Source organism: Bombina bombina, chromosome 5 (genome assembly GCF_027579735.1).
Source record: "Bombina bombina isolate aBomBom1 chromosome 5, aBomBom1.pri, whole genome shotgun sequence".
NCBI lineage: Eukaryota > Metazoa > Chordata > Amphibia > Anura > Bombinatoridae > Bombina > Bombina bombina.
In genome coordinates this window covers 291,899,073-291,921,153 of record NC_069503.1, presented here as the reverse complement: position 1 = coordinate 291,921,153, position 22,081 = coordinate 291,899,073, and the positions used below count along the sequence as shown (strand labels likewise).

The 22,081-nt window shown below is 43.7% G+C and overlaps 2 protein-coding genes across 3 annotated transcripts in view; both read left to right on the top strand.

Annotated features, from left to right (window-relative positions):
• The window catches only part of CDK6 (cyclin dependent kinase 6), a 919,339-nt gene that overhangs the window by 372,217 nt on the left and 525,041 nt on the right, over positions 1–22,081 (top strand). For both annotated transcript variants that reach the window (XM_053714045.1, XM_053714046.1), the window contains exon 4: positions 4,861–5,028. In XM_053714045.1, the coding sequence (XP_053570020.1) occupies positions 4,861–5,028 (168 nt within the window). The remainder of the gene's footprint in view (positions 1–4,860; positions 5,029–22,081) is intronic.
• On the top strand, positions 18,271–20,451 carry LOC128660282 (P-selectin glycoprotein ligand 1-like). The gene is made up of 2 exons (XM_053714047.1): positions 18,271–18,506; positions 19,075–20,451. Exon 2 carries the CDS (start codon positions 19,666–19,668, stop codon positions 20,062–20,064), a length of 399 nt encoding a protein of 132 aa, XP_053570022.1. The 5' UTR covers positions 18,271–18,506; positions 19,075–19,665; the 3' UTR covers positions 20,065–20,451.

Sequence of the window (22,081 nt, the reverse complement as noted above, 5' to 3'; positions counted from 1 at the left end):
AGTAGACAACTGGGAGGCGGATTTTCTGAGTCGTCAGACTTTCCATCCGGGGGAGTGGGAACTCCACCCGGAGGTTTTTGCTCAGCTGACCCAGCTATGGGGCATTCCAGAATTGGATCTGATGGCGTCCCGTCAGAACACCAAACTTCCCCTTTACGGATCCAGATCCAGGGATCCCAAGGCGGCATTGATAGATGCCTTAGTAGCGCCTTGGTCATTCAGTCTAGCTTATGTCTTTCCACCGTTTCCTCTTCTCCCTCGGCTAGTAGCCAGAATCAAACAGGAGAAGGCTTCGGTAATTCTGATAGCGCCTGCGTGGCCACGCAGGACTTGGTATGCAGACCTAGTGGACATGTCATCGGCTCCACCATGGAAACTGCCATCGAGGCAGGATCTTCTAATTCAAGGTCCATTCAAGCATCCAAATCTAGTTTCTCTGCAACTGACTGCCTGGAGATTGAACGCTTAATTCTAGCTAAGCGTGGGTTCTCTGAATCAGTTATAGATACTCTGATCCAGGCCAGAAAGCCTGTCACCAGGAAAATTTACCATAAGATATGGCGGAAATATCTTTGTTGGTGTGAATCCAAGGGTTACTCGTGGAGTAAGGTTAGGATTCCAAGGATATTGTCTTTTCTCCAAGAAGGATTGGAGAAAGATTTATCAGCTAGTTCCTTAAAGGGACAGATATCTGCTCCGTCTATCCTGTTACACAAGCGTCTGGCAGCTGTACCAGACGTTCAGGCGTTTGCATAGGCCTTAGTTAGAATCAAGCCTGTTTACAAACCTTTGGCTCCTCCATGGAATCTAAATTTAGTTCTTTCAGTTCTTCAAGGGGTTCCGTTTGAACCTTTACATTCCATAGATATTAAGTTATTATCTTGGAAAGTTTTGTTTTTGGTAGCTATTTCTTCTGCTCGAAGAGTTTCTGAATTGTCTGCTTTGCAGTGTAATTCACCCTATCTGGTGTTCCATGCAGATAAGGTTGTTTTGCGTACCAAACCTGGTTTCCTTCCAAAAGTGGTTTCTAATAAGAATATTAACCAGGAAATTATTGTTCCTTCTCTGTGTCCTAATCCAGTTTCTAAGAAGGAACGACTGTTACACAATCTTGATGTGGTTTGTGCCTTAAAATTCTATTTAAAGGCAACTAAAGATTTCAGACAAACATCATCTTTGTTTGTTGTCTATTCTGGTAAGAGGAGAGGTCAGAAAGCGACTGCTACCTCTCTTTCCTTCTGGCTGAAATGCATCATCCGATTGGCTTATGAGACTGCTGGACAGCAGCCTCCTGAACAAATTACAGTTCATTCCACTAGGGCTGTGGCTTCCACATGGGCTTTCAAGAATGAGGCTTCTGTTGAACAGATTTGTAGGGCAGCGACTTGGTCTTCACTGCATACATTTGCCAAATTTTACAAATTCGATACTTTTGCTTCTTTGGGAGAAAGGTTTTGCATGCAGTGGTGCCTTCCGTTTAGGTTACCTGACTTGTTCCCTCCCTTCATCCGTGTCCTAAAGCTTTGGTATTGGTATCCCACAAGTAAGGATGAATCCGTGGACTGGATACACCATGTAAGAGAAAACAGAATTTATGCTTACCTGATAAATTACTTTATCTTACGGTGTATCCAGTCCACGGCCCGCCCTGGCAATTAAGTCAGGTTCAAATTTAATTTTGTAAAACTACAGTCACCACTGCACCCTATGGTTTCTCCTTTTTCTCCTAACCGTCGGTCGAATGACGGGGGGGCTTAGCCTGAGGGGAGCTATATGGACAGCTCTGCTGTGTGCTCTCTTTGCCACTTCCTGTAGGGATTAAGAACATCCCACAAGTAAGGATGAATCCGTGGACTGGATACACCGTAAGAGAAAGTAATTTTTCAGGTAAGCATAAATTCTGTGCCGCAAAGCCTGAGCAGTCCAAGGGTTCTTGGAAACCTTCTCAGTCTTGGAACAAAAAAACCCTCTCCCTTCCAGGGGCAGATTCCTCTTGTCAAATCTATCGTCAAATCCAGAGAAACAAGATGCCTTTCTAGAGTGCGTGAAGGATCTCTCCTCTCTAGGAGTAATTGTACCGGTACCTCTAGCAGAAAAGGGTCTAGGGTACTATTCAAACCTTTTCGTGGTACCAAAGAAGGAGGGCACGTTTCGCCGGATTCTGGACCTAAAGTGCTTAAACAAGTTTCTGTCGGTCCCATCATTCAAGATGGAGACGATAAGGTCTATACTGCCCCTAGTTCAAGAGGGTCAGTTCATGACTACGATAGACTTGAAGGACGCTTACCTTCATGTGCCAATACACAAGGATCACTTCAGGTTCCTAAGTGCCTTTCGGGATCAGCACTTCCAGTTTGTAGCTCTTCCCTTCGGTCTGGCTACTGCTCCAAGAATCTTCTGGGAGCTCTGCTCGCGGTTACGAGATCCAGAGGGATAGCAACAGCTCCTTATCTGGACCACATCCTGGTCCAGGCTCCATCCTACCGGCTGGCAGAGGACCATTCGAGAGCTCTTCTCCTTCTTCTGCGATCTCTGGATGGATGGTAAACTCAGAAAAGAGTTCTCTGGTTCCCAGTACCAGAGTTCCTGGGCACGATAATAGACTCCATATCTTTGAAAATATTCCTAACAGACCAGAGATGTTGCAAAATTGTCTCCAGCTGTCTTGCCCTTCAAGCTTCCTCAAGGCCGTCAGTGGGCCGGTGCATGGAGGTGATTGGGCTCATGGTATCCACTATAAATGTCATTCCATTCGCCAGATTCCATCTCCGGCCTCTTCAGCTGTGCATGCTGAGGCAGTGGAAAGGCGATCACTCGGATCTATCCCAACTGATCTCTTTGGACAACGGGTCGAGGGTGGTGGCTCCGTCCAGATCAGCTGTCCAAGGGGACATCCTTCCTCAGACCATCTTGGTAGATTGTGATTACGGACCCAAGTCTCTCAGGTTGGGGAACGGTTTGGGGTGCCAGGAAGGCTCAGGGCAGGTGGAATCAGAAGGAGTCTCTTCTCCAGATCAACATCCTCGATTTTCGAGTGATCTTCAATGCTCTGGGGGCTTGGCCCTTCCTGGGTTCGTCCAAGTTCATCAGATTCTAGTCGGACAACATCACCTCGGTGGCTTACATCAACCATAAGGGGGGAAAGAGAAGCTCCCTAGCCATGAGGGAGGTATCTCAGATTCTGGAGTGGCAAAAGGCCCACGATTGTTCGCTATCAGTGATCCACATCCCGGGTGGGGACAACTGGGAAGCGGATTTTCTCAGCAGAAAGTCGTTTCATCCGAGGGAATGGTCTCTTCACCCTGAAGTGTTTGCAGAGATTTGCAACAGTTGGTGAAGAGACCATTCCCTCGGATGAAACTAGAGCTGTGACTTCTTGGGCCTTCAAAAATGAGGCTTCTATGGAGTCGATTTGTAAGGCGACTACCTTGTCCTCCTTACATACTTTTTAAAAGTTTTACAAATTTGACGATTTTAGTTCGGCTGAAGCAGCTTTTGGGAGAAAGGTTTTGCAGGCTGTGGTGCCCTCAGAATAGGGTCCGCCTTCTTTTTATCCTCCCGGTTTCATTCAGGTTCCTCTAGAGCTTGGGTATTGGATTCCCACAAGTAATGAATGAAGCCGTAGACTCTCCTCGTATTAGATGGAAAACCTGACCAACTAGGAACTGATAATTGGTGGCTGCAAATATATGCTTTGAGTTTTTTCATATATTTCAAATCACCTATAGTTTCAAAGTCTGACAGAAGCTGTTATATGCATGCTAGAAACTGATATAGGGGCCGATTTATCACTGGTCTGTCTAACATGATGTGCTTAGCGGATCATGTCCTACAGACATCGATGAATGCTGACAGCATACCCTGTTGACATTTATCATTGTACAAGCAGTTCTTGCCCACCTTGTCGAAGTCCTCTCAAGTACACATTTTCAGTTCTATATTTTCCCTTGGGCCAGAAAACCAGTGTAGAGGGATGCTTATGGCCCACTGTCCGCCAATTTTTTCTTTCATGATTCCGAAAGCTAGCAAACAATTGTAAACAAATGTACTCATATTATCAATTGTGCTTCCTTCTCTTAGTATCCTTTATTGAAGATGCAGCAGTGCACTGCTGAGAGCTAGCTAAACAGATATGTATGCTAATGGCAGGAGGTATATATCAGACCGACTGGTTGCTGAGGAGTAATGGCATACTCTTTTACTCATATTTTTTCAAAACCCCCCCTTTTTTGAGTGTTATTTAATTTATGTGTTTTTGAAATAATAAACTTATCAAAGATTCCAAGAGAACAGTTTTGATAAATTTGATAATAGAAGTGAATTGGAAAGTTGTTTAAAAATGGTATGCTCTATTTCAATCATGAAAGAAACATTTTTGGTTTCATGTCTCTTTAAGTGGCTTTACCTTTATCGCTGTTTTTCTTTATTTCCAATATTTTGTGATATTACAACAATTAAAATGTAACATTTGTCATTAGTAATAAAAGTAATATCAATAACTAAAATTACACACTGAAGAATGAGACTTTAAACATACCTTGTTAAATGCAATTTAAAAATAAATAAATACAATTAGAAAGAATTTGTTCTTAGATAAAGAGTCACCTCCATCAAATCCTCCTTCATAGCTGTTTAGTCAGTAGATCTGTGAGAGGGATGTGTGCATATGCTCCTCCCCCAATCAAATGCTCTACCTGCTAGTTTCAAAATTAAAATTAAAATATTTAACTTAAATGAGTATTAATATTTGAACAAGTTTAAGATTTGAAATCAAGGTCCAACTTTAACTTGACTTAAATTTCTTGGCTAAATCTGATTTATGCACAGTATGGTAATTATCAATTTCTTGTGTGTGTTTAGGATATGATGTTCCAGCTTCTTCAAGGATTGGATTTTCTTCATTCGCACAGAGTGGTACATCGAGACCTAAAGCCACAAAATATTCTTGTCACCAGCAATGGACAGATAAAATTAGCAGATTTTGGCCTTGCCCGAATCTACAGTTTTCAGATGGCGCTTACATCAGTGGTTAGTCTAATTTTTTACTTTTTGTTACAAGCCAAACATTATCAAAAATTTTAATTATAAATTCATTAGGAATTCTTTTCATAAATAGATAATTACTCTGGAAGTTTCAATCCAGTTTCTTTGATTATACGTTTGAAGTTTACATATTTGTATGAAGATAGTTTTTTTTTTCTTTTTCTCCTTTCTTTATTTCAAATAAAAAAAAATAAGTTATGTACACTGTGCAGTGGTAAAAAACAAACAGGTGAAACAAATAGTATAAGTGAATTAAACATAAAACATATACAATAATTATGTAACACAGGGTTAGATATTTATTCCTATAAGTAACTTTAAAGGGACAAGTAAACACTTTGTGATACAAGACATATCTGTTGTCTTGCTATAGAATATCAGCCAAGTCTAAACATTTTTAAAATAAATTAACACCTTGTTTGCTGCAGTTCCCCTACCCCAGTAGTCATACTCAACCCACCACTTGCTTTATTTGGAGGCACCAGTCCAGGCTTGAGTCTACAGTTGACAAGTTTAGCTATTGTCATTATGTTAGTGTAAACTGCATTGTTTTGTTCAGCTGCTATCTGTTAAAGCCAATTAGAAAATAATGTGTAGCAGGATTAGCCTTGAGAAGCCTGCAATGTACATTTTTAGCTTTGAGAATAAGAAAGTCCACCATTTTTAGAGCTAACTTGAAATCATGAAAGTATATTGCAAAATTGTTTTATTACACATAACTAGACATTTTCTTCTTAAATGGAAAGAGTCCACAGCTGCATTCATTACTTTTGGGAATTAAGAACCTGGCCACCAGGAGGAGGCAAAGACAACCCAGCCAAAGGCTTAAATACACCTCCCACTCCCCTCATCCCCCAGTCATTCTTTGCCTTTCATCCCAGGAGGTTGGCAGGGAAGTGTCAGAATTTTAAATTTTTTGTTTTTAATCTTATGGAGGGTAGTACTCTTCGGCATGAGACAGGAGTTTTAAGTAGTCCTGTCAGTCTCTCAGTGAGGGCTTGGATGAAAGTTAGAGTCAGGAGATGCAGGGAGTTTCTTTCTGCGAAACCATCCCAACTCAAAATAACAGCTCCTCAAGCAATCAGGGTTGTTGAACTTTGCTTCGCTGCCTGCTTCTTCTCTCAGGTCCATGGCGGTGGCGATGCACTATCCGTCACACTTGAAAGGCCGTGTTCCTGTTCCACAGCGTAGATTCCAGTAAGATCGTTTCATTTTACTTTATTTATCAATGTACTGTAATGTGAAGGTTTTCCCAAGAGGCTAACACCTTGTCATAAGGGTCTCAGTGAGTCTCTTTTAATATCTTGGAATCGAGGGTTTAATATCTCCTGAGGGAGATTATTGAACAAGGGGGGTTTATAATCATGTTTGTTATGTGAATCAACCTTCTTATGTGTGATGTTTACTGGGCTTGTGGTTTAGAACATTGAGGAATTTGGAAGTGACGCAGCCTTTTGGTTGGGCGTGCTTTTTTTGGACTGTACGGTTCACCTTGTGTTCCATTCCGTTTTTCCATTTCCGCATCCCTGACTGCGTGGCGAAGAAAAATTTCTAGTCCGCAGGGGTCTGGTCTTAGGAGGTGTTGAGTGCCCCAGCCATTGGGGGTGTCAGGTGCCGTTTTTGTTTTTACTACTTTAGTCCATGTTTAAATATCCTCAGTTATGGAGGATTCTGATGCTGAAACTGTGTTAATTTCAGATTCAGTTACAGAGGATTCTGATACTGAGACTATTCAGATTTTGATTCTGTGTCCGGTGACGAATCCGGAGTGGCCTAGTTGACACCTGTCAACCAGTTTTGTTCTGTATGCCATTTCAGAGCGCCTGGTTCCTCGGGCTCGGGGAATCAAGGGACTGCTTAGCCATCCACCTCTGGGGGTCCTGTCGTCCGAGAGGCAAGTTCCCTACCAAATGTTCCCCAGGAGGTTGCATGTTCTCCAGGAGGTTGCAGCACGTTTTCGCTTCCACATAATGTTGGCGATTGTTCGTCTGCAGAGTCCAATCGTTTATTTGAGAATGTGCTTGTGCCCTACTGTCCTTGGCCTTCCGCCTTGTGGAGGGCCTCTACAGTTCCCCGCGGGTGTAACTGTCCCTGAGTGTTGTGCCTTTCGTTACAGGATTGCGCGCCTTCGCGTGTTGCTCAGATTTGTTTTTCAGTTATTGAATGACCCTATCGTTACCAGATACAGGGATTTTCAGTCTACTAATTCGAATGGTGCACCTCATTGGACATGTGGGGATGAAGTAATCTCCTGATTGTCATTTATTTGAGATCTTTCCCAGTTTTGTAAGATAGGGCTCCGTTTGGCTGGTCCTGCGGGTAGGCCTGTGTCTTTTTGGGCATTAACCTCCCGGTTGCCTTATATTTTATTTGTATCCGATGGGATGTTTTGTATTTGTTTTTGTTTTCCTTCTGGAACCTTCTGGGATTGATACTCTTTATTACTTCTTCGGAAGTTGTTTTGGACATGTTAGTCCTATGTTAAAATGGTCTGTTTTCTGTTTTTTCCCCTATGAGGGAGAATCTATTCAGCTTGACGGTTGGGACCCTAGGTGCAGGCAGGTCCTGTCGGGTTCGTTCGGTCTTGCGGCTGTTCAGACACGTGGTGCTGTTCTGCTTGAAGTGCTGAGTGCTCAGGTTATCATTGTTTTCCATGTTCAACTAAGCATTCGTGAGGACCTTTGGGTCCGTGAGGTGGGAAGGATTGTTTCAGTCCTTATGGTCTTTAGTCATAGATGACCGGGCAGGGGAGTTTTCCGCTGTGTCACTCTATCTGACATCTGATTCCATCAGAACCTAAAGTTTTCCTCCCCCATGTGGTGGAGGGTTGGAGGGCTTAATGCCCCTTACCGCAATGTGCGGTTTGGCCTTCATTTTTAGGCCTCTGCATTTGTCCTTTTGGGCTTGATCCAACAGCTTGTACAGGATAGCTGCCTTGCATGCAGAAGGTTTGCACTTTGAAACCTGTTGCAACTCTTGATACCTTGCAGTTGTACGCGCATGCTGTTTATAGTGTATCTAAATGCTGCTCTTACTCTTTGACGTGTACTGTCTGTCTGAGTTATAAAGGACCTTTGGGTCTTCTTCCATTGTCTCTGGGTGAGTGATCTCCTTTTAGGGATCTGAGTTTCCGGGTGATGGTTGTTCCCTGCGGGGACTTTGTTTAGCTCTGAGTTTTCCGGAGCTGGGTAGGCTTAGTGCCTTTTTCTTCCTTGTGTCCTCTGCTTGTGCGGAGGTGATAGGGAGACTAGTCCTGCTAGTAGGATTTTTTTGACCTCGAGGTATCCCTTGGTTGTCCTGAGACTCTGAGAAGTATCTTCATACTACTTCTAGCCTTGCTCCTTGGAGCATTGGACTTTAGCTAGGGTTGGTTTCTACCTTTGGTCAGGGCTTTCGAGTTCTTCTCGCTATCTGGATTCTCTGGATATGCATCCATATCCTTGTGTCTGGCTTTTTGGCCAGTTGGGGTGTCTAGTTCTAGGGTAAGGTTTGCCTGAACTATTAGGTGCCCAGACCTGTTTTTCTCCCTGAGACTTCCGGTTGCTGTAGCTTTGCTTGGCCTTTTTCCTTACCCAGTCTTGGGTGGTTTTGGAATCTAGGATCTCAGGGCTGGTCGGGGTGTTCCACGGTAGTGGGAACTTGGGCTATATCCTTGCTCCATCTACCTAACCTGGTCATGGTTGGCCAGGTTCTCAGAGTATTTTTTTACTCTTTGTCACAGAATAGCCCATGTCATCTGGGGGTTAGCCGTGTGGCTTGAGCCGCAAGGGTGGTTGGGTCATACCCAGCTGCTGGCGCTGGATGTCCAATTCTGGTGCGCCTTAGGATTGCGTTCCCCTGGTCAACTTGCCAGTGTTCCCGTGGATTCCCTTCTCTGCAGGAGAATGGGTTGGCTGTGCCTCTGCTTGGCAAACTACTTTTAGGGGGGTCCTTTTCTAGGACATTTGTGTTGGGAATTTCTCTTCCTATTACCCGGTGACTTCGGGCCTTGAGGACAGTTGTTGCCCTTCCAGCATCATCCCTTTTCTTTAGGGGATATTCTCCTCCCTATGGAGATAGAGTCCTTGCTTGGGACTTCTCCTGGATGGGAGGCGGAAAGGTGGGATTGGTTCCCCCTGGGGTCTTGCTGGCTCCAAGCAGACTTGTTGGGCCTTTATTTGATAGATCATTAGGTCTATGGCCTTGTTGTCTGTTTTCAGAGTTGGGTTGTACTTGTACTCTGTGGGGATGGCTGTGCTATCCTTACGCTAGTTCCTGTACCAGTTTGGGATTCTTTTGTTCTCCTGTCTTGGATCCCTGAGGATGGGTTGGTCCAGCTGGGTGTGGGTCTGCAGGTCAGGATGGCCGAGCGGTCTTAGGAACTGCGTTTGGATTGCAGTCTCTTCTGGATGTGTGAGCTTGGTTGAGTCTATCCTGTTAGCTTAGTTTACTAGGGTATAGATTTTCCTTACAACCTGCTCCATTGATTAGAAGAGGGTTTACTATTCCTTCGGGCTCTAAAGGGTATCCTCTCCTTCTCGGGGGGCCTCGATTGAGGTTTTGTGTTCCCCTTTTTAAGGGACTTGTGTGTAGGTCTGGTGACTTAGGTAGCCTGGTACGTGCCCTCTGTCTGGGGGTTGCTTTTGCGGTCTGTTTCTTGCTTGACTGCTTCTTCCTCGCAAGTACCCTCTGTGTCGTACTGTTATGGACTCTGTGTTCTCAAACTTGTTTTTTTTTCACCTTGTTGTATTACACACTTTTTCATGGTCGAATGCTTTGGTATTCGATGGTCAGACACTGGGAGGACTTTGCCTCTTCAGTTGCATTCCGTGCTTGCAGGATGTTGGAGAGACGTCTGTTAAGTCGCGGTCTTACCCAGGTTTTCGCTTGGTATAGGCGCGGCCTCCTTTCGCTGTTTGGGCCCCTTTGGGTCTCTGTGAGCTGGGCTCACTCATGGAGGTGTTTTTATTTTTGTATTAAGGGACCTTTCGGTTTCCTTGGTTCCCCTTTGCCTTGTTCCCTTGGTTGTTTCTGCTAGTGTCTCCTTCATTTGTGGAGATGAGCGGTGGGGAACCGTTTGTTGGGCGACGGTGTCTTCTAGAGGACTGTTGGCTCATTTAAGTCCGTTTGCGGTCTCTGGTTTGGCTTCTGGACTAACTGCGAGTCAGTGTAATTGGGGCTTTTACTCTTACAATTTTCTTGGCTTCGGACGAAGCAGGGTTTTTTATTGGGTAGAGGTTCAGGCCTGGTGCCCTCAGTATAGGCCGCCTCTTGTACCCTCCCGTCTTGGCATTCAGTGTCCTCTATAGCTTGGGTATTGGTTTCCCAAAAGTAATGAATGCAGCTGTGGACTCTTTCCATTTAAGAAGAAAAACATGAATTATGCTTACCTGATAATTTCCTTTTCTTCTGATGGAAAGAATTCACAGCTCCCCATCCGTGATTTTATGGGGGGGCGTCCTTATATTCTTATGGCACCTTTCACCCTGATATTTCTTCTACTGTTCCTTGTTCCTCGGCAGAATGACTAGGGGATGAGGGGAGTGGGAGGAGTATTTAAAGGGACAGTCTAGGCCGAAAAAAACTTTCATAATTCAGATAGAGAATGTAATTTTAAACAATTTTCCAATTTACTTTTATCACCAATTTTGCTTTGTTCTCTTGGTATTCTTAGTTTAAAGCTTAACCTAGTAGGTTCATATGCTAATTTCTTAGACTTTGAAGGCCACCTCTTTTCAAAATGTATTTTAACAGTTTTTCACAACTAGAGGGTGTTAGTTCATGTATTTTATATAGATAACACTGTGCTCATGCATGTGAAGTTATCTGGGAGCAGGCACTGATTGGCTAAACTGCAAGTCTAAAAAGAACTGAAATAAAGGGGCAGTTTGCAAAGGCTTAGATACAAGATAATCACAGAGGTTAAAAGTATATTTATATAACTGTGTTGGTTATGCAAAACTGGGGAATGGGTAATAAAGGGATTATCTATCTTTTAAAACAATGCAAATTCTGGTGTAGACTGTCCCTTTAAGCCTTTTGCTGGGTTGTCTTTGCCTCCTTCTGGTGGCCAGGTTCTTAATTCCCAAAAGTAATGAATGCAGCTGTGGACTCTTTACATCAGAAGAAAAGGAAATTATCAGGTAAGAATAATTTAAGTTTTTATATTAAAATCTCAAGGTTTTTACTGACCCTTTAAGAGTCTTCATCAAACTTTAAGAAGTTTTTGTTGTAGCAATTCAAGTGCAATGTGATAATAATGTGTAAAATGCATATGCAAGGAATGTATTTCTCCAACATAGGTGTGTCCGGTCCACGGCGTCATCCTTACTTGTGGGGATATTCTCTTCCCCAACAGGAAATGGCAAAGAGCCCAGCAAAGCTGGTCACATGATCCCTCCTAGGCTCCGCCTACCCCAGTCATTCTCTTTGCCGTTGTACAGGCAACATCTCCACGGAGATGGCTTAGAGTTTTTTAGTGTTTAACTGTAGTTTTTCATTATTCAATCAAGAGTTTGTTATTTTCAAATAGTGCTGGTACGTACTATTTACTCAGAAACAGAAAAGAGATGAAGAATTCTGTTTGTATGAGGAAAATGATTTTAGCAACCGTAACTAAAATCCATGGCTGTTCCACACAGGACTGTTGAGAGCAATTAACTTCAGTTGGGGGAACAGTTTGCAGTCCCTTGCTGCTTGAGGTATGACACATTCTAACAAGACGATGTAATGCTGGAAGCTGTCATTTTCCCTATGGGATCCGGTAAGCCATGTTTATTACGATTGTAAATAAGGGCTTCACAAGGGCTTATTTAAACTGTAGACTTTTTCTGGGCTAAATCGATTGATTATTAACACATATTTAGCCTTGAGGAATCATTTTATCTGGGTATTTTGATATAATAATATCGGCAGGGGGCTTTCCCAAAGCATAGGCAGAGTCTCATTTTCGCGCCGGTGTTGCGCACTTGTTTTTGAGAGGCATGGCATGCAGTCGCATGTGAGAGGAGCTCTGATACTTATAAAAGACTTCTGAAGGCGTCATTTGGTATCGTATTCCCCTTTGGGTTTGGTTGGGTCTCAGCAAAGCAGATACCAGGGACTGTAAAGGGGTTTAAAGCTTAAAACGGCTCCGGTTCCGTTATTTTAAGGGTTAAAGCTTCCAAAATTGGTGTGCAATATTTTCAAGGCTTTAAGACGCTGTGGTGAAAATTTGGTGAATTTTGAACAATTCCTTCATGTTTTTTCGCAATTGCAGTAATAAAGTGTGTTCAGTTTAAAATTTAAAGTGACAGTAACGGTTTTATTTTAAAACGTTTTTTGTACTTTCTGATCAAGTTTATGCCTGTTTAACATGTCTGAACTACCAGATAGACTGTGTTCTGAATGTGGGGAAGCCAGAATTCCTATTCATTTAAATAAATGTGATTTATGTGATAATGACAATGATGCCCAAGATGATTCCTCAAGTGAGGGGAGTAAGCATGGTACTGCATCATTCCCTCCTTCGTCTACACGAGTCTTGCCCACTCAGGAGGCCCCTAGTACATCTAGCGCGCCAATACTCCTTACTATGCATCAATTAACGGCTGTAATGGATAATTCTGTCAAAAACATTTTAGCCAAAATTAACCCTTGTCAGCGTAAGCGTGGCTGCTCTGTTTTAGTTACTGAAGAGCATGACGACGCTGATATTAATATCTCTGAAGGGCCCCTAACCCAATCTGAGGGGGCCAGGGAGGTTTTGTCTGAGGGAGAAATTACTGATTTAGGGAACATTTCTCAGCAGGCTGAATCTGATGTGATTACATTTAAATTTAAATTGGAACATCTCCGCATTTTGCTTAAGGAGGTATTATCCACTCTGGATGATTGTGAAAATTTAGTCATCCCAGAGAAACTATGTAAAATGGACAAGTTCCTAGAGGTGCCGGGGCTCCCAGAAGCTTTTCCTATACCCAAGCGGGTGGCGGACATTGTTAATAAAGAATGGGAAAGGCCCGGTATTCCTTTCGTCCCTCCCCCCATATTTAAAAAATTGTTTCCTATGGTCGACCCCAGAAAGGACTTATGGCAGTCAGTCCCCAAGGTCGAGGGAGCGGTTTCTACTTTAAACAAACGCACCACTATTCCCATAGAGGATAGTTGTGCTTTCAAAGATCCTATGGATAAAAAATTAGAAGGTTTGCTTAAAAAGATGTTTGTTCAGCAGGGTTACCTTCTACAACCCATTTCATGCATTGTCCCTGTCACTACTGCCGCATATTTCTGGTTTGATGAACTGCTTAAGGTGCTCGATAGTGACTCTCCTCCTTATGAGGAGATTATGGACAGAATCAATGCTCTCAAATTGGCTAATTCTTTCACTCTAGACGCCTCTTTGCAATTGGCTAAGTTAGCGGCTAAGAACTCTGGGTTTGCTATTGTGGCGCGCAGAGCGCTTTGGTTGAAATCTTGGTCGGCTGATGCGTCTTCCAAGAACAAGCTACTAAACATTCCTTTCAAGGGGAAAACGCTGTTTGGTCCTGACTTGAAAGAGATTATCTCTGATATCACTGGGGGTAAGGGCCACGCCCTTCCTCAGGATCGGCCCTTCAAGGCAAAAAATAGACCTAATTTTCGTCCCTTTCGTAAAAACGGACCAGCCCAAGGTGCTACGTCCTCTAAGCAAGAGGGTAATACTTCTCAGGCCAAGCCAGCTTGGAGACCAATGCAAGGCTGGAACAAGGGAAAGCAGGCCAAGAAACCTGCCACTGCTACCAAGACAGCATGAAATATTGGCCCCCGATCCGGGACCGGATCTGGTGGGGGGCAGACTCTCTCTCTTCGCTCAGGCTTGGGCAAGAGATGTTCTGGATCCTTGGGCGCTAGAAATAGTCTCCCAGGGTTATCTTCTGGAATTCAAGGGACTTCCCCCAAGGGGGAGGTTCCACAGGTCGCAGTTGTCTTCAGACCACATAAAAAGACAGGCGTTCTTACATTGTGTAGAAGACCTGTTAAAAATGGGAGTGATTCATCCTGTTCCATTAAGAGAACAAGGGATGGGGTTCTACTCCAATCTGTTCATAGTTCCCAAAAAAGAGGGAACGTTCAGACCAATCCTAGATCTCAAGATCTTAAACAAATTTCTCAAGGTCCCATCGTTCAAGATGGAAACCATTCGAACTATCCTTCCTTCCATCCAGGAAGGTCAATTCATGACCACGGTGGATTTAAAGGATGCGTATCTACATATTCCTATCCACAAGGAACATCATCGGTTCCTAAGGTTTGCATTCCTGGACAAACATTACCAGTTCGTGGCGCTTCCTTTCGGATTAGCCACTGCTCCAAGGATTTTCACAAAGGTACTAGGGTCCCTTCTAGCGGTGCTAAGACCAAGGGGCATTGCAGTAGTACCTTACCTGGACGACATTCTGATTCAAGCGTCGTCCCTTCCTCAAGCAAAGGCTCACACGGACATTGTCCTGGCCTTTCTCAGATCTCACGGCTGGAAAGTGAACGTGGAAAAGAGTTCTCTATCCCCGTCAACAAGGGTTCCCTTCTTGGGAACAATTATAGACTCCTTAGAAATGAGGATCTTTCTAACAGAGGCCAGAAAAACAAAGCTTCTGGACTCTTGTCGGATACTTCATTCCGTTCCTCTTCCTTCCATAGCTCAGTGCATGGAAGTGATCGGGTTGATGGTGGCGGCGATGGACATAGTTCCTTTTGCGCGCATTCATCTAAGACCATTACAACTGTGCATGCTCAGTCAGTGGAATGGGGACTATACAGACTTGTCTCCGAAGATACAAGTAAATCAGAGAACCAGAGACTCACTCCGTTGGTGGCTGTCCCTGGACAATCTGTCTCAAGGGATGATGTTCCACAGACCAGAGTGGGTCATTGTCACGACCGACGCCAGTCTGATAGGCTGGGGCGCGGTCTGGGGATCCCTGAAAGCTCAGGGTCTTTGGTCTCGGGAAGAATCTCTTCTACCGATAAATATTCTGGAACTGAGAGCGATATTCAATGCTCTCCAGGCCTGGCCCCAGCTTGCGAGGACCAGGTTCATACGGTTTCAATCAGACAACATGACGACTGTTGCGTACATCAACCATCAGGGGGGAACAAGGAGTTCCCTAGCGATGGAAGAAGTAACCAAAATTATTCTTTGGGCGGAGTCTCACTCCTGCCACCTGTCTGCTATCCACATCCCAGGAGTGGAAAATTGGGAAGCGGATTTTCTGAGTCGGCAGACATTGCATCCGGGGGAGTGGGAACTCCATCCGGAAATCTTTGCCCAAGTCACTCACCTGTGGGGCATTCCAGACATGGATCTGATGGCCTCTCGTCAGAACTTCAAAGTTCCTTGCTACGGGGCCAGATCCAGGGATCCCAAGGCGGCTCTAGTGGATGCACTAGTAGCACCTTGGACCTTCAAACTAGCTTATGTGTTCCCGCCATTTCCTCTCATCCCCAGGCTGATAGCCAGGATCAAGCAGGAGGGGGCGTCGGTGATCTTGATAGCTCCTGCGTGGCCACGCAGGACTTGGTATGCAGATCTGGTGAATATGTCATCGGCTCCACCTTGGAAGCTACCTTTGAGACGAGACCTTCTTGTTCAGGGTCCGTTCGAACATCCGAATCTGGTTTCACTCCAGCTGACTGCTTGGAGATTGAACGCTTGATTTTATCGAAGCGAGGATTCTCAGATTCTGTTATCGATACTCTTGTTCAGGCCAGAAAGCCTGTGACTAGAAAGATTTACCATAAAATTTGGAAAAAATATATCTGTTGGTGTGAATCTAAAGGATTCCCTTGGGACAAGGTTAAGATTCCTAGGATTCTATCCTTCCTTCAAGAAGGATTGGAAAAAGGATTATCTGCAAGTTCCCTGAAGGGACAGATTTCTGCCTTGTCGGTATTACTTCACAAAAAGCTGGCAGCTGTGCCAGATGTTCAAGCCTTTGTTCAGGCTCTGGTTAGAATCAAGCCTGTTTACAAACCTTTGACTCCTCCTTGGAGTCTCAATTTAGTTCTTTCAGTTCTTCAGGGGGTTCCGTTTGAACCCTTACATTCCGTTGATATTAAGTTATTATCTTGGAAAGTTTTGTTTTTAGTTGCGATTTCTTCTGCTAGAAGAGTCTCAGAATTATCTGCTCTGCAGTGTTCTCCTCCTTATCTGGTGTTCCATGCAGATAAGGTGGTTTTACGTACTAAACCTGGTTTTCTTCCAAAAGTTGTTTCTAACAAAAACATTAACCAGGAGATTATCGTACCTTCTCTGTGTCCAAAACCAGTTTCAAAGAAGGAACGTTTGTTGCACAATTTGGATGTTGTTCGCGCTCTAAAATTCTATTTAGATGCTACAAAGGATTTTAGACAAACATCTTCCTTGTTTGTTGTTTATTCAGGTAAAAGGAGAGGTCAAAAAGCAACTTCTACCTCTCTCTCTTTTTGGATTAAAAGCATCATCAGATTGGCTTACGAGACTGCCGGACGGCAGCCTCCCGAAAGAATCACAGCTCATTCCACTAGGGCTGTGGCTTCCACATGGGCCTTCAAGAACGAGGCTTCTGTTGATCAGATATGTAGGGCAGCGACTTGGTCTTCACTGCACACTTTTACCAAATTTTACAAGTTTGATACTTTTGCTTCTTCTGAGGCTATTTTTGGGAGAAAGGTTTTGCAAGCCGTGGTGCCTTCCATTTAGGTGACCTGATTTGCTCCCTCCCTTCATCCGTGTCCTAAAGCTTTGGTATTGGTTCCCACAAGTAAGGATGACGCCGTGGACCGGACACACCTATGTTGGAGAAAACAGAATTTATGTTTACCTGATAAATTTCTTTCTCCAACGGTGTGTCCGGTCCACGGCCCGCCCTGGTTTTTTTAATCAGGTCTGATATTTTATTTTCTTTAACTACAGTCACCACGGTACCATATGGTTTCTCCTATGCAAATATTCCTCCTTAACGTCGGTCGAATGACTGGGGTAGGCGGAGCCTAGGAGGGATCATGTGACCAGCTTTGCTGGGCTCTTTGCCATTTCCTGTTGGGGAAGAGAATATCCCCACAAGTAAGGATGACGCCGTGGACCGGACACACCGTTGGAGAAAGAAATTTATCAGGTAAACATAAATTCTGTTTTTTAATTAAATGATATCTAGAATGATAGAAGAAAAATGTAGATGTTTTTAAAGAGGTATTTCTAAAGGGACAGTAAACGTAAAAAATAATGTTACATAATTCTGCACTATGTGCAGAGTTAAGTAACATTATCATAGTGACACCTTAAAAAACAAAAGAGATCGAGAGATTAACCCCCCAAAAAAGTTATAGTTTCATTCCTCGCAAGCCTCTTATGATTTATTTTTCTTCTCAAAAGTTCCTTATGGGTGCGCTGTGTAATCACAGCGCGCCCGATGGCAGCATAGAACTCAGTGTACCCAGCACGGGAGCGCACTACATTCAGTTCAATGGCGAGATGAGGCTTGCTGTGATTAGACAGTGCAGTCGTGACACGCTTTTGAGAGGGGTAAGAATCATGGGCGAGATTACATATACGGCGCAGGAATTAAACTAAAAATGTGACACGTAATTACGCTATTCAAATTCATATATAAACCCATGCGCAGCCGCCATTTTCTTCAGTGTGTTTGGATTGTTCGTTGAGCTACAACACACAGTCCAGGAGTGGAGGATTAGTGAGAGTAGAGAGAGTGGCGCAAACAGAATAGTTAGGTCGCATTGGTGAATTGAGTGAGCTTTTAAACTTACACATATTCTGACATATTGCACAAATTGCATACATATACAAATACACCACACTTTTTTTTCTAACACCTCACATATTTTATTTTATTTTTACAATGTGATAGGCTGAGTGTTTGATTGTAATTGTGTGTGACTGAAATGGGAGTGTGTGTAGTGTGATTAGTGTGAGGATGGAAGGAAGAGGTAGGGAGGAGGGGAGGGGAGAGGAGTGGCAGGGAGAGGAGTATTGGAGAAGACAGGAGGAGCAGTGGGCCCCCCGTCAGGGAGTAAGTGGAGAGGGAGAGCCAGAAGGGATAATGGGAGGAGAGATGCCAGAGAGCAGGCACATCCAGGAGAGGGACAGAGGGTGCACATGGAGACAGAAGGTGGGAGGAGGGAGAGGATAGGGAGGAACCCACACTGCCAGGGACATCACAGGGAGGAAGCCAAGTGGCCATGGAGGATGATAGGCTGAGATGTCCAAACTTCTCATTTGCAGAAAATGTTGCCCTAGTCCAGACCATCATGGACAATTACAGGGCCCTCTTCGGGCAGGAGAAGGGCAAAGAAGAGAAAAACTACATGGTTGTCAGTAGAGGATGCTGTCAACAGCGTGGCCCCGCAGAGGAGGACTGTAGAGGGCCTGAAAAAGAGGTGGAATTACAACACCTGGCAGGAGATCACATCAGTCCGTGGACTTCCAGTGGCTCGTGACTCAGGGGTTGCACCCACAGCACATCATGCTGGTGAGTAACATCCCACACACCTGTATTATATGTAGTTGCGGTACAACATCCTTTATTATAACACATTCATGGACATGATGAGGAGCATGGTATTTGGTGTACTTTCAAAAACATCTCCAATTATACTTGACATTACTGCTACATAACACAATGCAATTCATGATATGAGGTGGAATAGTGCAATACTAACATGTCTTAGAGTAACACTGGCCACAAGCCACATGTAGAGTTTTCATTAAATAGACACTATAGCCATCCCAATACATTTAGCTCAATAAAGCAGGTTCAGTGCCTAGATCAGGCTAAAGTAAATTGTGTGACCATAGTTTCACTTAAAGAACACATTATTTAACCATTGACATGTACACATAAGTATTGTATGAAACACATCCCTATATACTGCTTATATTCAAATCCCTCATAGACCAACTCACAATGTGCACATGCATGCTAATGAGTTTGACATGTGAATCAGTATAGGCCCTAGCATGTATCAATGTACATTGTATGCCCACATGGACATATATCTGACTGTACTAATCCCGCTCATCTTTTAACTCCTCCACAGCACCTCCTGTCACAAGGATCCAAACAGCCATGCCACCACCACCACCAAACAGCCATGCCACCACCACCACCACCAGTATTCAGGCAACCGCACTAACAGTATGCTCCCAGACATGAGTATGGTTGGATGGCTTCAGTTGAGGACCCGGGAGTGATGCCATTGCCATATGACCCCTGGCAAGATTCCTGGCCAGAGGAATATCCTTCCTTTTGTTTTGAGGGGGAGCCAAGACAGCCAAAAAGGGTCCATGTATTTACATGCCCCTCATCACAATCTCATGTCAATCATGGATATTACCCACAGACTATGTCACAAGAAGTGCCGATTGTAGAGCCTGAGTGGTCACACACTGGTCATCAGTGGGGCTACCAATCATCCATGAGAGCTCCACCATCCTCTTTCATGGGACGTGCTCCACCATCCTCTTCCATGGGACGAGCTCCACCATCCTCTTCCATGGGACGACCTCCACCATCTTCTTCAATGTGATGAGCTCCACCATCCTCTTCCATGGGACAAGCTCCACCATCCGCTTCCATGGGACGAGCTCCACCATCCTCTTTCATTGGATGAGCTCCACCATCCTCTTCCATGGTACGAGCTCCAATATCTGAAGATGGAAATACAGCAGAAACTACAGCTCCCCCTCAAGCAGCAGAAGATACAGCTGAACCTGACCCTCAAGCAACAGAATATACAGCTGAACCTGACCCTCAAGCAGAAGAAGATACAGCTGAACCTGACCCTCAAGCAGCAGAAGATACAGCTGAACCTGACCCTCAAGCAGCAGAAGATACAACTGAACCTGACCCTCAAGCAGCAGAAATACAATTGAACCTGACCCTCAAGCAGCAGAAGATACAACTGAACCTGACCATCAAGCAACTGTCAGCCCTGTTGCTCAAGAGCCTGTGGATGAATTATATTCTCCCCTGTGTGAGGAATTCATTGCACTCCAGAGGAGGCTCGTCACAAGCACTGAGAGCATAAAGAGAGGCCAAGAGAGGTTCTTCAGGAGCCAAGAAAGCTTCATCAAGAGCCAAGAGAGGTTCTTCAGTGGCCAAGAGAGGTTACACAAATGTAGCATAGAGCTGCAGAGGGAAATGGCAGCATCGTTATTAAAACCAGTCACAGATGATGCGAATTCTGTCTGATATGCAGATGCAGATGGACAATAGATGGAGAGAACAGAATCAACTCTTGTGTGTGTTGGTTGAGCACTTTACACACCAGCAGGACACTGCCTCCAGCCTATCATCTGTGACCAGCAGACCAGCAGAAACACCAGAATCTGCTCAAACAAAGAGAACAGTGCAATCAACTCAGCTCCCTCATCCAAGAAGCCAAAAAAATAAAAATATTATAGTTCACCATAAACCTTGTCCTCTGTTATTTACCATGTAATTGTCATGGTGTGTTTTATTACACTAATATTGTTAAAACATATAATATGATCTGTGTTGAAACGGCAATAAAAACAGGTAATATTATCATGTTTATGACATATTCTTGTACTATAACTCAAATATTTGTGTATGAAGGGTACATATAGTAATATTCACTTATAAGATGTAAATCAATGTATCTCACATCCAATATAAATTGACACATGGGTATATATAATACTGATGTTACTGATAGGGTGTGCATTGTCAGGTGAGAGGTTGTGCTGTTTGTGATTGGTTTGACACAATTGCAGAGGAGGAATATTGATTATAATAATTAAGTGGGCAGCAAGGTTTAAAGGGACATTTTACTCAAAAATGTTCTTCCCTTTATTTGTTCCCAATGATCCACTTTACCTGCTGGAGTGTTCTAAATTGTTTACATTGTATTTCCTTTACCCTTATGATTGCATATGAAATATTTTATTTAGCCTGTGGTATCCTCACCCATCCTTAAAGGGACAGTCAACACCAGAATGTGTGTTGTTTTAAAATATAGATAATCCCTTTATTACCCATTCCCTTGTTTTGCATAACCAACACTGTTATATTAATATACTTTTTACCTCTGTGATTAACTTGTAGTTAAAGGGACACTGAACCCAAATTTTTTCTTTTGTGATTCAGATAGAGGATGCCGGCCCATTTTTGGTGAACAACCTGGGTTTGTTCTGGCTGATTGGTGGATACATTCTTCCACCAATACAAAAGTCAAGAAAGAAAACAAGAGGGCGACCCCTAGTGCAAATCAATGTGGAACCAGTGATGAATATCTGTAACTGCTTGCGAATGGATACTCACAAAAAGTATTGCACCTAATAGTGCAAATGAAGCATACTAGGAATATTATGGTGTCCTAGTGCACAAATCTGCCCAAAAAGCACTGTCGTTTCTAAGCGCTAACCACGCTTTTTCCTCAGGCAAATGATCATTTGCCTGAGGAAAAAGCGTGGTTAGCGCTTAGAAACGCGTTGCAATTTTACTACAGATGTCATTGTAGATCTGTGTATTTTTTTAATTAAACTTTTTTATTGACACTGGAGTTCTCTGTTTTTTCATCATCCTGATATATTTGAAGTTCATCATACATCACGACAGTGCTTTTTGGGCAGATTTGTGCACTAGGACACCATAATATTCCTAGTATGCTTCATTTGCACTATTAGGTGCAATACTTTTTGTGAGTATCCATTCGCAAGCAGTTACAGATATTCATCACTGGTTCCACATTGATTTGCACTAGGGGTCGCCCTCTTGTTTTCTTTCTTGATTTCCAGATTACAGATATCTTTTCTGCGTTTGGGAGGAGCAGCCCTCAGCAAAGTGCACAGTTAGCTGGGACACTGTGAAGTTCCCAGAACGTTCACCTAGGCATTATCTCTGCCTTCACACATTGTGAGTATGCTTACTTTTGCATTATTCCTTTTATAAAATTGGCTACACTAGGAGGCGCCCTTTTTTCTGCTCTGTTTCACCAATACAAAAGTGCTGTCCAGAGTTCTGAACCAAAAAAATAAAAGCTTAGATACCTTCTTTTTCAAATAAAGATAGCAAGAGAACAA

Coding starts and splice junctions, on each gene's coding strand:
- LOC128660282 (XM_053714047.1), top strand. CDS start 19,666: ATGGTACGAGCTCCAATATCTGAAGATGGAAATACAGCAGAAACTACA.